Source organism: Mirounga angustirostris, unplaced genomic scaffold, assembly GCF_029215605.1.
Source record: "Mirounga angustirostris isolate CCGP_5_RB_7025 unplaced genomic scaffold, mMirAng1.0.hap1 SCAF_8, whole genome shotgun sequence".
NCBI lineage: Eukaryota > Metazoa > Chordata > Mammalia > Carnivora > Phocidae > Mirounga > Mirounga angustirostris.
Window position 1 is genome coordinate 29305239 of NW_026991716.1, and position 14530 is coordinate 29319768.

Below are 14530 nucleotides of genomic sequence, written 5' to 3' on the forward strand. Positions count from 1 at the left end.
CATGGCGACAAGATAGAGGTGAAGCGGTGGGACCAGAGAAAGCTTAACCCTCACAGGATTGGCCCACCCCTTCCCGCCGCCTGCTGCGCACGCGCATTTTACCTAACCACCATTTTTTCCATCGAGCTCCGGCCAATCAAGTGCTTTGGAGCCCTACGATCCAAAGTCCAATAGGAATCGGACATTCTCTGAAAGGGGAAGTGAAGGAAAGAAAGGGGCTTGTAGTAGGCGAGGCCTGATGTAGTCCCGAGCCAATTGCTTCTGGCCTTTGGTTATGACTGACAGCTAATCAGACGAATAAATCTCTCCCTGGTCGGGCGACGGGACGTATCGAATTGTTACCAATCCCATCGCATTGCATACTGACTGAGACTGTATCAGCCAATAATCATTGTGCAAGGGCAGGACTGCGCAAACCTACCCCTACGCTCTGGACCAATCCTTTCTTTTGAACTGTGTGATTGTCAGTTACTCAGGCCAATAGTGCTTAGAAAACCTTGAAGCCCGCCCAACGATCGTGGGCTGGAGGCGGTTTCTCGTTGTTGGGGCGTGTGTGTGTGTGTTTGGGGGGATTGAGGGGTACGTGAAGGCGAAACAGAACCGGCCATGGCAGCGGCAGAGGAGGAGGACGGGGGCCCCGAAGGGCCAAACCGCGAGCGGGGCGGGGCGGGCGCGACCTTCGAATGTAATATTTGTTTGGAGACTGCTCGGGAAGCTGTGGTCAGTGTGTGTGGCCACCTGTACTGGTGAGAATCCGGGAGGGGGAGAAAAGAAGTGGGGCTCACCTCCTTACTGCGGGGGCTGGGGGCGGGGTGGCATACAATCATACAGGTAATCGGAGGGCACATCCCCATCGCTGAGGCCCGAGGAGGGGACTTACGTCTCTTTTGGTATGTGTGGGCGAGAGGGTCATGTCTGTACAGAGGAGACCCGTGGGACGGAGAGTCATAGGAACGAGGAGCTGAGGGATACGGTGTGTTAAGAGGAAGTGGGGCGGGGCGGGGGTGGGGCACAGCACATCTGTACAGATGAGACCCGAGCCACCTTACCCCAGAAAGTGAGGGGTCTTAGCTGTACAGGTGTTAACAGATTAGACCCAAAGGTTAGGGGAGGCACGCCTTATTAGTTGAGTTGGGGAGACCTAGGGAATGTGGGATCACATTCAGATGAGATATGGGTAGGGAGTGGTATAACAAACCTGAGGACAAGGGTACTGAAGGGGCAACCCTGAGAAGTTAAAGGATGGTGGAAATAGGGACTTTATTAAGCGAAGAAGAGAGGAAAAGGAGTAGTGGGGGCAGGTGCTAGTAAAGGGGGTTTGGTTTGGGATTGATAGGGGCAAGGGTGGGGCTGGGGCTGAAAGAGGAGATCTGGAAAGCCCTGGTTGAAGAGACCTGAAAACTTAAGTCGAAAGGCAGAGAAGGGAGGGGATGGGTGTGTGTGTGTGTGTGTGTGTGTGTTGCGGGAGAGAAAAGGGTTGAGCATGTTGGGGATAGATAGTGCTTTACATGTTGTAAGATCAGAGAAGAGGGAAGGCCAAACTGGCTGGCTTGGTAGAGGTTGTCAAAAATATGAAAAGAAACAGTAGGTAATACCTGGGAAGAGGGGGTGAGATCGGACTCTGTGAGGTCCGGTCCGTGTCTGTCTTTTCTGTAGCTAGTTTGACGTTCTTTTTTTCCCCCCATCCAGTTGGCCCTGTCTTCATCAGGTGCGTATTCAGAGGAGATGAAGAGGGAAATGGGGAGGTCTGAGGAGTTGAAAGACCCTGCTGTGAACTGGAAACCACTTCATTTTCTCCCTCAGTGGCTGGAGACGCGACCAGAGCGGCAAGAGTGCCCAGTGTGTAAAGCTGGGATCAGCAGAGAAAAGGTGGTCCCTCTTTATGGGCGAGGGAGCCAGAAGCCCCAGGACCCCAGGTGAAAGAGAGGGGGTGGTGCTGACGGAAGATGGAGGGCTTCTGCCCCGGGAGTGGGGTGTGGAAGGGGAGAGGACGTTCTTGTGCCTAGCCCCTCTTCTATTCTTCAGATTGAAAACTCCACCCCGCCCCCAGGGCCAGCGACCAGCTCCGGAGAGCAGAGGGGTGAGTCTTGTCCGATTGTGTTCCTTCCTTGTCACAGACCCTGCCCAGTTCTCCTCTGACTTTCTCCACCTCCCTAGGGATTCCAGTCATTTGGCGATACTGGGGGCTTTCACTTCTCATTTGGTGTTGGTGCTTTTCCCTTTGGCTTTTTCACGACCGTCTTCAACACCCATGAGCCGTTCCGTCGGGGTACAGGTAAGAGCCTTCCCTCAGCTCAGGCCCCTTCCCAACCCAGGAGTGGATGCTTCTTCCACAGCTTTCCTCTCTCCTACAGGTGTGGATCTGGGACAGGGTCACCCGGCCTCCAGCTGGCAGGACTCCCTCTTCCTGTTTCTCGCCATCTTCTTCTTTTTCTGGCTGCTCAGTATTTGATCTTTGTCTCCCTCCTGCCCACCTCCAGCCAGAGGAGAATCAGTATTGGGGGTCCTTGCTGACCCTTCCTTACTCCTGGCCCCTCCTCCCCAACTCCTCCATTTCTGTTGGCTAAGGCCAACCCTGGCCACTTTCTAGGAGGGTGTGGGGAGGAGTGACATCTGTGCAGAGTATAGGAGAACCTTCTGCTCTGAACTCACTGAGTAGCGTCATAACTCCCAACTCTGGGACAGGAGGACAGACAAAAGAGAGTGTCTGTTTCTTCTCTCTCCTGATCCTTTGCTTTCCCCCACATTTATTGATTTGATGTTGAAAGATGGGCAAGGCTCCCTCTGACTCTCTCCTACTTTCCCCGTGTTGATTTAACTTAATTTCTCTCTCCCCAGTGTCTAATATGGGTTCTGACTCTAAGTGCTTTCTTCCCCTCACTACCTCCTTTATTATAAATTCAATAAACAAGGTGAGATATATTGATGGGAGCTCTGCCCACCTTTGTCCTTACCTCCTTCCTTCCAGGACAGGAGCATCTTCTCCCCAACTTGAGTAAATATCTGTGTGGTGTGGGGAGGTGTGAGGGTGAGCCTCTCTTCTTCAAGGCTCTCAAGAATTCAGGGGGTGAGGGTGTCTCTCTCTCTCACACACACACACACACACACACACGTGCACGAGAGCAAATGGGTGAGGTGTTTACTTATCGCTATGGGAGGCTCTGGTTGTGGAAGCAAGTTTGGTGAGGTGGGATACAGGTTATACAGGGGAGAACTGATCTGGGGCCAGAACGGAGCCGGGGGAAGAGAAAAGGGGGCTGATAGATGGGGTCTAGCTGTGCGCCCCTCAAGGCCCTGCTGCATTGCTCTCAGCTGCTTCTGGCTCCTCTGGCTGATTCAGCTCTGCGCGCTCCTCCTCCTCCTCCTGGTTTTCTGAGGCCTTCCTGGGGAGGGGGATTGGGGAGAATTCTGCACATGGTTTCTAGCACTCCATCTTTCCTCCCCCACACCCCTCCTTGCTGCCTGGAGGTCCCAAGCCTGAGGTGTTTGGCTTTCTCCACTCACCTCTTCTCTCTTCGACGTCGCTGTCTTCGCCACATGATGGCCCCAATGAGCAGGACGGCTATCCCCAGGCCTCCCAGGATCCCCAGGACGAGGGCTACAGTTCCCAGTTCCTGCCCTTCCACAGAGCCTGTAGAGAGATGGGGAGAAGCGAGGGCCCCCACCACTCACCATTCCTTTCTTGTTGACCATCCATCCCCCAGTCACGTTGGGGCCATCTGCTTCCAACCCCTCACCTGCGATCGGCCCCTCCTCTGCTTCTGAAAGAAAGAGCAAGTTAGAAGGGAAGGTCTCAGTTTGAGAGAAGTCTATTTAGTGGGAGCCCTGATGGAGTCTTTCCCTTTCTTCAGTTCAGAGGAGAGAGGGGACAGGCTGGGCCGCTCTCTTGGGAGGGTTTGGGTGGGACAGAGGAGGCCTGGATGGGGTGCACTGGGGAGGGGTGTGGTGGTTCTTGGGGACAGGGCCAGGATGGGCTAGCGAACTGAAGTCTACATTGTCCCTTAACCCAGCCCCAGGATCCCTGGGATTTGGAGAGAGGTCTCCTCACCGATGACGACACGGACAGCAGGGCTTTCCTGGGGCCCATGACTGGGATGGGTGGCGACGCAGCTGTAGGTTCCCTGGTCCTCATGCTGCACCTCATGCAGGAGCAGCACAGGGCTGGGGGGAAGGTGCAGGGGCATGCCCTGGGGGGAGCAGGGGGACAGGAGACTAGTACAACATCTCCACACATCCCATACTCCTGTCTTTGTCTTCACATCCTCAGATATTCGGTCGGCTTTCCCAGCTCCTTGCCTGCCTCTCCATGGGCCTCCTGTCCTAGTTGCCAGTGATGTGTCTGTCTACTTCCCAGCCCCCTCTCCAAGTCACTCACATCCTTGATCCAGTGGATTTGAAGGGAGGACTGGGTAGGGGTTTCACAGGTCAGGGTCACGGTACCACCGGGAACTACTTTCCCACCTTCTGGCTGTACCATCACTTGGACCTCCGGAGGCACAGGCTCTGGGGCAGAGGGCATGAAGTTGAGAGTTATACCTGTGTGTGGTCTCAGTGGCCATGGGCTTAACTCTTCCCTCTCTGAGGGCCTCCACTCACCCCAGACTCTGAGCTGGATGGGGGCCGTGTGTAGGGCTCGACGCCGGGGAAGTCCAGGGCTGAAGCTACAGGAGAAGGTGGGATGGAGAGCTCCTCCCCAGGCTGGGGTCACCATCAACTCCGACTGGAGTGTGAAAAGCCCTGTCTCAGGGTGTCTCCTGGTCTCTTCCTGCACAGACACTCCTATGGTGGCGGGGAGGACAAGGCAAGATATCCCGGGGTGGGTGTGGGAAAGGGATCAGAAAGAAAGCAGCTGGGAGGGGGGACTTTGGACTTACCTTTGCCATCAGGTATGAGGGGTTTCCCATCTGAGTGCCAATTAAGAGTCCCTGCAGGATAGCCTCCCTCGGACACACATGTCCCCACCTGGGGAAAGAGTGACCTTCATCATCTTTGAAAGTAAGAGACCACACACACACACACACACACACACACACACACACACACACCCCTCCCTTACACCCCCTTCCTCTTCTCAGGACTGCTTTCTACTACCCCCCTTTTCTTCCACTACCTTATTGGGGACACCAGCCATGAGTTCAGAGGCAGGATCGACAATTTCTGGCTTCCCCGGAATCTCTGAAGGAGGGAAAATTTCAGTCAGAGGCTGCGGCTTTGAAGACTCTCACGCATGGGTGTGGGATCTGGGGCAGCTGAAGTCACAGGTTCTCACACACCAGGGCCAAGGAGTCAAGGGCTGGGGTTGAAGGCTTTTCCTTAGATGAGAGGTGGGCCATGGAGAAGGCCCTGGAACTCTTACGGTAGACTCGGACTTGGTAGGCAGACCTCGTCTCCTTTCCATTCCTGCTTGTTGCCCGGCACCGGAAAGTCCCCTCATCCTGGATCCCTACTGCCGGCAGGAGGAGGGAGCCATTGGGGAGCACTCGAGCTACGCTATCCCAGGAGCCTCCCTGGGGAGACAGGACCTTCCAAGCTTCTGTCCGACCTGTGTTCTGGGGACAGAGGAGAGGGGCCTGAACAGTGCAAGTCCTTTGGGAAAGGACTCATGAGACGGGGAGATGGGGAAGCGAATCATCCCTGGTCTCTGGGAGTGGGGAGGCTGTGGCAGGAGCCCTGCTTACCAGTTTCCATTCCAGCTGTTGGGGTGGTTTCTTGGGGGCCCCCCTACAGTTCAGCACCAGTGGCTTCCCAATCCGGGCTGTGATGTTTCGGTTGCCTACTGCTGCTCCTGGGAGACAGTACAATGGTGGAGGGGTAGGAGGGAAAGGGGGGCTAAGATAACTAGGACAAGATGGGGGAGGGAGCTTGAAAAGCAGTGCCTGGGTTCCAGGAAAGTTCTGGGCAGGTTTGGGGAGGGGGATGAATTGCTTTCTGTGGGGAGGATTGGCGTGTTGGAGGGGGAGTGGCTCACCCCACAGACTGAGGACCAGCACCCAGGCTCCCGCCGCTGCCATCCTGCTTCCTTCCCAGGCTCCTGGCTCTGTCTGCCCGTCACTGCTGTGGCCACCACCCTAGCCCTAGGTGGGGCTTGCACCCTCTCCCCTACCCCCATCTTCCCATCCTGTCCCGCCACAGGGAATGCTAGGAATTCATGCTTCTTGGACAAGAGTCCTTCAGGTACGAGGAGAAACAATTATCACCCCACCCTTAGGCACTGCCAGTCTCTGGGCACAGCCACATCCATGGGGGCGGGGAGTGGACCTCCTAGGATCTGTCATTACTCAGGACCCCCAACTCATTCCGTCAGTCCACTGAGGGCTTGCCTGGTGGACGACTGGAGCCCCATATTACTTAGGTCAGGTTGGGCAACAGGGTTCAGGCCTGGCTGGTGTCCTTGGGGAGGGTTTTGGATGAACCCTGGGGCCTGGGTGGTGAGGGCAAGGCTGGGAGGAGTTGGGGGAAACACCTGTTTGGGGCTTTATGAGAGAAAGATTTTATTCTGGGGTTTCTCATGTTTTTGAAAATAATGCTCCACTAAACCCAGGGAAAAAAGAAATTTCTTTATTTAAAACTGATTTTTTTTTTTTTTCCTTTTCTGTGAAACTACCAAGTTTACAAGTGAGGAGAGAACTGCCCCCGGCCCGTGCCTCCCACCCACCACCCATCACACATCTAATCTGCTCCCAATCTGCTCCCCTCCAGTCCTGTCTGGACCTTTGACAGGAGAGGTTACCCACTATGACAGTCTTATAAAATCCTGAGGATGTTTGAGGGGCTCAGATGGTGGGGTTCTGGCCAAGGATCGGACATTGGTGATTTTACTTTCCCCCATACCTGGCTTTTTGCAACCTCCCTCCTCTGTCTCCCCACCCTCTTGATTTTGGACCGAGAAAAAAAAAATGCCTCATTTTTGGGGAAATTGAGGGAGATACATATACAAGCAACCCAACCCATATTTAACATATTTGGCAATAACCCCTTTCCCATTCTTCCCCCTCCAATCTGCAAATAGTAGTTTAAAAAGGTTTAAAGACGTGTCACTCACAGGAAGGTGGCACTTCCTCAAAATAACTGAGTCCAGCCCTGCCCAAGGGTTGTGTGTGTTTGTGTGTGTGTAGGGTGAGGGGGATAGGTCAGCAGAGCAAGCCCCTGACTACCTCCACACCAAACGCAGCAGAGAGCTGCCTGCATAAGCAAAGAACACTTAAGTGATCTTACAAGCAAAGAACACGTAAGTGATTTCGGGGGGAGGGGGGCAGGCTTGGTGCCCTGCTAAACACACTTTCTGATGGACAGGACTGGAGCCAGGTGGGCCTCTTTACAAGTTTGTTCCCCTTTCTCTTATGACCCCTTTGGCTATCACCCCTAACATGAGAAAGCAAGAAATTAAAAAAAACCACAATATATTTATAAAAACATCTACTTTCCCAAACTAAAAATTAAGAACTGATAATAGCAACAAAAAATTTATAAAGTACAAATGGATCCCAGGGTTTCGTTTCTTTCCTTAAAAAAAAAAAAAACCAAAAAACAATCAACCCCAAAGCCCAGTCAACAATTCCCTAAAGTAGCAGAAACTCCCTCCGAGGTAGATATCTGAGTCAGACACTCTCGTCCACCGAGCGATTCTATTGGTTTAAGATGAGCTGCGTATGAGGTAATAAAGCCATCTGGAGGGGCAGGGGGTGGGGAGGCACAGGGTTCATGGCCCATGTCCTCTGTCCAGAAGCTGTGTCCCCAGTTTTGGCATCTCTGGTCAGGCAGGGCTGGCTTCTCCACAGATTCCAGAGTAGATAAATGGGGTGGGGAGGGGCAGTGGGGGAGCCCAGAGAAAGAGACAGAAACGGAATACAGTATGGCAGGTAGAACAAAGGGAAAGCGATCTGAACAACAGGGTTCTCGGTGTGTGGTTTGTGTGTGAGAGGGAGAGGAAAAAAAGACTGAAAAAAGGAAAAGGGGAGATCCCACTCTCCCCTCAGGGGCCCCCATTCTCCCTGCCACGTAGTCAGCACCCCCAGCACTGGAGAGTCTGGTTGGGGAAGGGATGACCCCATTGGCCCTTCTCTGTCTTGTGCTTCTCCTGTGTCTGGGGTTTGTCCTCTGGATGCCTGCGTCCTCTTCAAAAGTTGCCTTGTGGGCCCCCACCCCTGTGGCCCTGAGGGGCAAGATCAGTTGGAAGTGTCAGAGTGAACGCTCCCTGGTCCCTCTGTGGGAGAGGTCACTGAGGATGGGGTGACGGCCTCCTGCCAGCCACCATTTGCCTGGAAAAAGAGAGAGTCGGTTGGGGCAGGGCAGTCCGGTGTGGGAGAGAGCGCTGCCAGGGGAAAGGCCGTCCTGTCCAGGTGAGAGGTGGACAAAGGGAGTGTCGGGTGTCCACTCACCCTCATTTCCCGAGGGCTGTACATCTGGCCTCCTCCAAGGTTATCCCCGTAGCCCCCTGGCCCCATTGAGTGTCGGAGTGATTCCACCTGCAGGCAGCAAAGAAGGGCATGGCACAGTGAGGAGTCTAGTACTCTGAAGAGAGGGAAACCAAGTTTGGGAAAGCCCTGCTTGAGGGGAGGTGGGCCACCTGACCTGGGAAGCAGAGTAGGAATCTCCGTTGAGCCCGGGCATCCCCAGAAACATGTCTCCGGATCCTGAGAGATTGAAAGAGCCGCCAGAGCCTTGGGGGAGCAGAGAGGGGAATTAGGGAAGAGTCTAACAGAGCCTGTGATGGCAAACAGGAAACTCACCACAGTTCTGTTTCCAAAAAGCCCTCTGAACTAGTTCGGGGATATGCCACTGTAAGCAACTTATCCCTAAGACATTGCAACACTCAGAGGAGCAGGCCGTGTCTGGGCCTCCCCCTCCCTTCCTGGCCACTTGCTGGAAGACAGGCAGAAGTAACTTCGCTGGGGTGCCCTTTGTCCCCTGACATCTCCACCCCATCTCAGCTAGGTCCCTCTCACCCCAAAAGGCCCACTCTCTGCTGTGATCCTGCCTAGATAGGAAGTGCGGACAAAGGCAGGAAGTGTGCAAGATAGCCAGCCAGGACGGCAGCGGGGGTCCACCTGCAGAGGAAGGGGGTGTCGGGGAGCTGGTGCGGCTGTGGCCCCCCTGGGTGACTGACACGGCGGTCTTGACGGCATAGATGTTTGCCTCCTCTTGGAACTTTCCAATATTTTTCTTATAGCGAATCCGCTTGTTGCCAAACCAGTTGGAGACCTGTGGGGTGTGGAGCAGAAAGGAGGGTCGGGTGCAGACCTTTCTCCCTGTAAGCCCCTTGGTCAGTAGAATCAGAGAGCTTTTAACCTGAAAACTGCTCCCCCACCCCAAGCCTCCCCAATACCTGAGAGACCGTGATTCCACACTTCTTGGCAAGCTCCTCCTTAGCCTCCTCGCTAGGATATGGATTACTCAGGTGGGAGTAGAAATACTCGTTGAGGACCTCAGTAGCCTGTTTGCTGAAGTTGCGGCGTTTTCGTCTGCAGAGGAGGGAGATTGGTGGTGAGGAGGCCGGCTACCCTGGCAGGGCCTCCATCTTGCACCACTCTAGAGGGTGCCCCTGCCACGGAGTACCATATTGAGTAACGTGGTGGCCCAGAGGCTTGGAGAAGAGCGGGAAGGAGCCCCACCTCGCATCCAAGAAACGGGAACGCAGGATCATGACAGCCTCACAGGTGCTCTGCTTGAGCTGCATCTGGATGGCGCTGAACTTTCGATGGATGATGCTCACCATGCGCTCCATCTCCTTGGGTGCCACAGGCCGAGTGCGGCTCTGCTCCCTCAGCAGGTTCATGACGTGGGTCGTGAACTCGTTACATGCCTGCAGCGGGGGCCGGTGGGCTGTGAGGGGGGGCCCTCTGGCCTGGGGATGCCCCACAAGAGCCTCTCCTCTCACCCACTCCAGCCTGGTCTCCTCACCTGCTCATACTTCTCCAGCTCCGAGTGGTAGATGTGGCGGATCTGGGCAAGTTTGCTGCGATAGTCGGAGTGTTCGATGGAGTTGTCAGGGGACACGCCGCCCCCGGAGGCTGCCGCGGCTGCAGCTGCTGCCGCTGAGCCCCCCCCCTTCTCAGGCCCAGCCACACCCTCCGCCAGAAGCATGTTGTCCAGGCGCATCAGCTGTGGGTCCACCGGCTCCTCCTCTTGGGAGCTTCGAATGCTGAGGCCTAGCGTGCAGGCAAGTGAACTTAGGGACTCAGGGAACCCACAGCCAGCGCTCAGCCCTCCTGCTGTCTCCTGGAGACCCAAGTTTCCAGGCTTCGGTTCCCTCCCCAATTCCCCTTAGCAACTTCCCTAACCCCTAATGTCCTCAGGGCCCCAAGATGTCAAACTCTTGGCCTGAGTCCTAGAAAGAACAGGGTTCAGTCCCCAGAGGTGAGGAATCAGGGGGGGGACTCACATACCGGTTTTCTCCTTGATTTCACACAGGACACTAAAGAGAGCAGGCTTCATGCGGTGGCAGTTGAGGGCGTGTTTCCTAGGGAGGAAGGGGAAAGAACAGTTGAGCTACAGGAACAGAGGCAGGGCAGGGTGGGGGGGGACCATGAGGGTGAGGGGAAGCCTGGGAACAAGAAGGGAGGTAGAAAGTGGGGGTGGGGACAGGACAGAGTTGGGGGGGTTCTTGGGGAGAGATCAGCTCCTGGGATGTGGAGATGTGGGGAAGCTGCTTGGCTTTAGGAAGATGGAGGGAAGGCGCAGGCAGCAAGATAAAGGCACCGGGGGCACGCACGGGGCTGTGGGAACTGGGCCTAGAGGGGGATAGAAGGGGAATTTGGGGGTGACTGCCGACACGAGGGTGACTAGGTAGATTTCAGAGGAAAAGAGATGGAGATTGTGAGAAGGGTCAGAGTTTGAGGTGCCAGAGAGGGGGCGGGGGAGTTCAGTACAGAGGTGTATGGAGGGTCCTGGGACTGAGCAAGGCAGGAGGCTCTGATACTCCTAGTTTCTGGCTGAGCAGGGGCCAAGGGCTGGGTGAGGACCCTTGGAGGCTGGGCCATGGTGGAGAGGAGTGGTAGGAGCTTTGGGGAGGGCTGAGGGCTGGAAAGGATGAGGGTGGGCTGGGTGGAGAGTTAAGAAGACAGCATAACAGTTTCTTAGTCTGAGAGCCAGAACCTGGCTCTGGAGGTGGAAGGATGTTCCAGGGGAGTATGTGGGGGGGTGTGTCAGTGAAAGGTGGGGGGGCAGTGAGACCACCCTGGGCTCCCCTCTTTGAAGGTTTCAGGGTCTGGTGGTGAAGGGAGGTTTGAGAGGGATGGCTTATCTTGAGGCTCCCAGGAGTAAGGAGAGAAGAGAGCTGTAGGATCCTGGAGAGGGTCCTGGAGTGGGGGGTGGGGGTGGGGACTCCCAGAAGATTCAGAGCTTGTGAATGGGGCTTCAGCTGGGTCTGTGTAGGGTCCCGGGGTGGGGGCACTCACTTGGCCTGGGCCTCGTCCAGGCTCTGGTCGGTGATGGTCATTATCTGCTGCAGAATGTCCCCGATGTCTTGCTTCCCTCGGCCTCCCGGGACCCCCCCGCTACCCCCACCGGGGTCTCCGCCGCCGGGAGGCTCGCCAGGGCCCCCAGGCTCCCCACCCACCAATCCCAGGCCCCCCCGGCCCCCGCCTGGAGGGGGCGGCCCCAGCAGCCGCTCGTCCATAGTTTGGGGGGGGGCCCTGAGGCCCCCTCCCTGCTCCGCCCCTCCCCCCGCCTGGTTACTTCCCCCCCCCCAAACTCGGTGGGGCCCGCTGGTCCCTCCGCCCCAACCCCCACCCGTTTCCCCCTCCCGACTCCCCCGGAGGTTCACCCTGGCCCTGAAGGGAGACCTGGGGTACCGGCTGGGCCCCCCACAGGAGACCCCGGCCCCCGGCGGCGGAGAAAATGGAGCCGGAGAGAGAGAGGAGGCCCAAGCGGGGGTGTGTGTGAGAGAGAGAGAGAGAGGAGGGAGGAGGGAGAAGGGGGGAGCGAGGGAGGGAGGCTGGGGGAGGGGAGCCGGGGAGGAAGAGGAGGGGAGAAGAGAGGAGGAACAGGGAGGAGCTGGGGGCGGAGAGAGACACACAGAAACAGAGGAACTGGGACCGAGTGGAGGAGGGGAGAGGGAAGAGGAGACGAGGGGAGGAGACTAGACCTTCGGGGAAAATACGCGAAGGCCCCGGGGCTGCACGTCGTCGGCCTGGGAAGCGGGGCCTGCTGGGCGAGGGGGCCGCCACCTGGGTTCCGAATTAGGGATCTAGGTGTTGTGGGCTCTGGCCGCTAGAATGCCTGGGTTCACAGACAGCGCAGTTCATATTTCTTGTCCTAATGACTCCCCTCCCTGTTCTACTTAATTAAAACCAGGAGAGGGGGGCTGGGGGGGTATAATTAGGGAGGTCTCCAGCCGTTGCTTAATGAGCCAGTAATTAACCAGCCAGGGAGGGGAGCTGGCCTCTCGCCAGACTAGGGAGAGAGGCGGCCTCTGGCCTCACCTTCCTCCCGCCTTCCCTCGCGCCTCCCCCCCCCCCCCCCCCCCGCAGCCCCAAACACCAGTCTTCTTCAGTTTGGAAGAGAATTACATTTATTCATACAACCAAAACATCAGACTCAGAGCAGCAGTGGGGAGGTTGGGGGGGCAGTGCTAAGTGTCCATTCACAGCCTGTAGGCCCCTTAGTCCTGGGGCTGGGGGTGCTGGTGGTGGGGTGGGGGAATGATCTATCTCTTTGCAATGCCCTCTCTTCTTATTGAAAAGGAGGGTGGAACTGTCTGTCAGGCCCTAACCTTGGGAGATTTGCCTTTTCTTGGGAGATGGAGGCCTGAGCCCTCAGATTCTGCCTAGTGGCTAGACTACTGGGGGTGTCTCCACAGCTCAGGACTTACTGCCACTACTTGGGATCAGAGGAGGGGGTGGGGTGTCCCTCAGTGGCTGGGATCCTTTCACTGCTTCAAGCTCCTACATACTGGGGGAGGGAGTTAAATGACATCCTACTTTGACTATGCCCAGGGTTTGAGGACTTTCACCCCCTCCATTCCCAGGAAAGGTGGATGAGGGTGATGAATATTGAGATTTCTCCTGGGGCCTCCAGTCTCTGGTGCCCCTGCCAAGCAGGAGTTGAGGGCATGCAGTGGGCTGCCCAGCTTTGAGCCCCAGGAGTGCGGAGTGGCTGGTAGGGGCGGGCTGAAGTCTCAGCAGGTATGTGTGGGGGGCCGGGACCTTTGCTCCTCCATTCGACCCCCACCCTGAACTCTCAGCAGCAACTCCAGGAGCTCCTGTCCCCCTGGGGGTAGGGGAGGCTCTGACCGCTGGGCTTCCATCCGCTGGCACTGAAGGAGTGGAGGGAAGGAAGGGTGTTGGTGAGGTTTTAAGAGGAACAGGCCTTGATAGGAGCCAAGGCTGGTGAAGGGGTATAGGGGACACCTGTGATGGGCACGGGGGGACTAGGCCTGGCAAGGGGGCAGATGCTGGGGAGAAAGAGGGGTAGGGCCCAAAAGACAACAAGGGCCAAGGGACCAGGAAGCCTCAGTCTTGCCTTCTGGGGAGGTGTCTCACCTGGTGACTGAGGATAGTGCTGTAGAGCTGTTCTCTGTCCTCAAGAGGCCGGAGTGGGGCTGGGGCTATGCTTGGGAGGTTCTGGGGGATGTGGAAGGTGGCTCTCTGCTCCTCTAGGCGGCGGGACTGGGCCTCAGCCACCAAATCCAGAAGGAGCTCAGTCTGTAGGGAGAGCAGGGAGGCGGAGCGGGGCCCCAGGGCTGGGGAGAGGAGGGGTAGGGCTCAGAGACCCAGAGAAATTGGCAGACAGGAGGGTTGGTGGTGCAAGGTGATTAGGCACTTGGGGTCAGAGCTGAGGGGGTGTAATGGGGAGTCAGGAGGAGGTGGGGAGAGGGCCCACGATGGAGGGGGCCTTGGTAATGGGATCAGGAAGGACGTGGGCACCATGGTCAGGGAGCTCCCTGGGTGGATGAGGGTACCTGTGTGGCGGGTTCCTGGAGGAGGAGGGGACGGAGGAGCAGATCGCCAAGGCCGAGCGGTGGTGTTCACAGGGGGCCAGTCAAACTCATCCTGATGGGGGCCCTGATCCTGGGAGACATCCGGTCCAATTAGGCGGGGGTGTGGTGGGCGGGGGGCTAGGCCAACAGCCCATTTCCTCTCTCAGTGTGTCTCTGTTCCTGCCTCAGTTTGCCCAAGCCCTTCTAAGTCCCCTGAGTCCCCTGTTACTACGTCGCTGCCCCAGGTCTTCTCACCTCCCTTTCTCCCAGTGTCCGCCTCCCCGACCCAGTGCGCAGCTCACCTGGTCACCTTCCTCTTCTTCCTGGGGTCTCTCGGCCTCCATCCCCTGGGGGGGAGAAACTGATGGGGGAGGGGTAGCAGGGATTTGGGAGGAGGGCTGGAACCCTGGGTTCCTGAGGGGAGTGGGGGCTGGAAGGGGTGGGGGTGAGCCAGGGGCTGGATGCCTGGGTACTGAGCAGGAAGCTGGGTTCCTGGTCAGCCCCCCCACGGGCCCCGCCCATCCCTGTCAACTTCCTCCAGTTCTCTTTTCCCACCCAAACTGCTTGCTCGACCTCTCTTGCCCCAGGGGAGCACAGAGACTGTGAAAAGCT

The 14530-nt window shown here is 57.0% G+C and overlaps 4 protein-coding genes across 6 annotated transcripts; 1 reads left to right on the top strand and 3 right to left on the bottom strand.

Annotated features, from left to right (window-relative positions):
- Positions 1–506: 506 nt before the first annotated feature.
- Positions 507–2926, top strand: RNF5 (ring finger protein 5). The gene is made up of 6 exons (XM_045866642.3): positions 507–746; positions 1690–1708; positions 1804–1916; positions 2026–2080; positions 2158–2275; positions 2355–2926. The coding sequence occupies exons 1-6, from the start codon at positions 607–609 to the stop codon at positions 2450–2452; spliced, it is 543 nt and encodes a 180-aa protein (XP_045722598.1). The 5' UTR covers positions 507–606; the 3' UTR covers positions 2453–2926.
- Positions 2927–2967: 41 nt separating this feature from the next.
- AGER (advanced glycosylation end-product specific receptor) lies at positions 2968–5415 on the bottom strand. Its single transcript, XM_045866634.3, has 7 exons — positions 5274–5415; positions 5111–5175; positions 4875–4962; positions 4376–4779; positions 4049–4187; positions 3505–3761; positions 2968–3383 (listed from the first exon to the last, which is right to left on the bottom strand). The coding sequence occupies exons 2-7, from the start codon at positions 5129–5131 to the stop codon at positions 3309–3311; spliced, it is 984 nt and encodes a 327-aa protein (XP_045722590.2). The 5' UTR covers positions 5132–5175; positions 5274–5415; the 3' UTR covers positions 2968–3308.
- A 224-nt stretch (positions 5416–5639) lies between these two features.
- On the bottom strand, positions 5640–14354 carry PBX2 (PBX homeobox 2). 3 transcript variants are annotated; one of them, XM_054505810.2, is made up of 9 exons: positions 11397–11641; positions 10386–10459; positions 9901–10148; positions 9612–9802; positions 9326–9461; positions 9048–9201; positions 8572–8660; positions 8379–8465; positions 5640–5785 (listed from the first exon to the last, which is right to left on the bottom strand). In XM_054505810.2, exons 1-9 carry the CDS (start codon positions 11615–11617, stop codon positions 5774–5776), a joined length of 1212 nt encoding a protein of 403 aa, XP_054361785.1. In that variant the 5' UTR covers positions 11618–11641; the 3' UTR covers positions 5640–5773. The 3 variants fall into 3 exon arrangements, with proteins under 3 accessions (XP_054361785.1, XP_064453507.1, XP_045722597.1); XM_064597437.1 differs by lacking the exons at positions 5640–5785; positions 11397–11641 and adding exons at positions 6543–8258; positions 14221–14354; XM_045866641.3 differs by lacking the exon at positions 5640–5785 and adding an exon at positions 6543–8258 and having other exon boundaries at positions 11397–11635.
- Positions 12486–14356, bottom strand: GPSM3 (G protein signaling modulator 3). The gene is made up of 4 exons (XM_045866647.3): positions 14221–14356; positions 13901–14009; positions 13482–13681; positions 12486–13255 (listed from the first exon to the last, which is right to left on the bottom strand). Exons 1-4 carry the CDS (start codon positions 14260–14262, stop codon positions 13118–13120), a joined length of 489 nt encoding a protein of 162 aa, XP_045722603.2. The 5' UTR covers positions 14263–14356; the 3' UTR covers positions 12486–13117.
- Positions 14357–14530: the final 174 nt, after the last annotated feature.

What these genes read in the sequence shown, in the direction of transcription:
- RNF5 (XM_045866642.3), top strand. Translation starts at nt 607, where the DNA reads ATGGCAGCGGCAGAGGAGGAGGACGGGGGCCCCGAAGGGCCAAACCGC. An exon ending in CAGAAGCCCCAGGACCCCAG is followed by an intron (nt 1,917 to 2,025) that starts GTGAAAGAGAGG and finishes TCTATTCTTCAG; the next exon opens with ATTGAAAACTCCACCCCGCC. An exon ending in CAGCTCCGGAGAGCAGAGGG is followed by an intron (nt 2,081 to 2,157) that starts GTGAGTCTTGTC and finishes CCACCTCCCTAG; the next exon opens with GGATTCCAGTCATTTGGCGA.
- AGER (XM_045866634.3), bottom strand. Translation starts at nt 5,131, where the DNA reads ATGGCTGGTGTCCCCAATAAG. An exon ending in TGGCTGGTGTCCCCAATAAG is followed by an intron (nt 4,963 to 5,110) that starts GTAGTGGAAGAA and finishes CTCTTTCCCCAG; the next exon opens with GTGGGGACATGTGTGTCCGA. An exon ending in TGCTGTCCGTGTCGTCATCG is followed by an intron (nt 3,762 to 4,048) that starts GTGAGGAGACCT and finishes TCTTTCTTTCAG; the next exon opens with AAGCAGAGGAGGGGCCGATC.
- PBX2 (XM_045866641.3), bottom strand. Translation starts at nt 11,617, where the DNA reads ATGGACGAGCGGCTGCTGGGGCCGCCCCCTCCAGGCGGGGGCCGGGGG. An exon ending in AGCTGGAGAAGTATGAGCAG is followed by an intron (nt 9,803 to 9,900) that starts GTGAGGAGACCA and finishes CCCCCGCTGCAG; the next exon opens with GCATGTAACGAGTTCACGAC. An exon ending in ACAGCCCTCGGGAAATGAGG is followed by an intron (nt 8,259 to 8,378) that starts GTGAGTGGACAC and finishes CTCTTTTTCCAG; the next exon opens with GCAAATGGTGGCTGGCAGGA.
- GPSM3 (XM_045866647.3), bottom strand. Translation starts at nt 14,262, where the DNA reads ATGGAGGCCGAGAGACCCCAGGAAGAAGAGGAAGGTGACCAG. An exon ending in AAGAAGAGGAAGGTGACCAG is followed by an intron (nt 14,010 to 14,220) that starts GTGAGCTGCGCA and finishes GATGTCTCCCAG; the next exon opens with GATCAGGGCCCCCATCAGGA. An exon ending in TCCAGGAACCCGCCACACAG is followed by an intron (nt 13,682 to 13,900) that starts GTACCCTCATCC and finishes TCCTCTCCCCAG; the next exon opens with CCCTGGGGCCCCGCTCCGCC.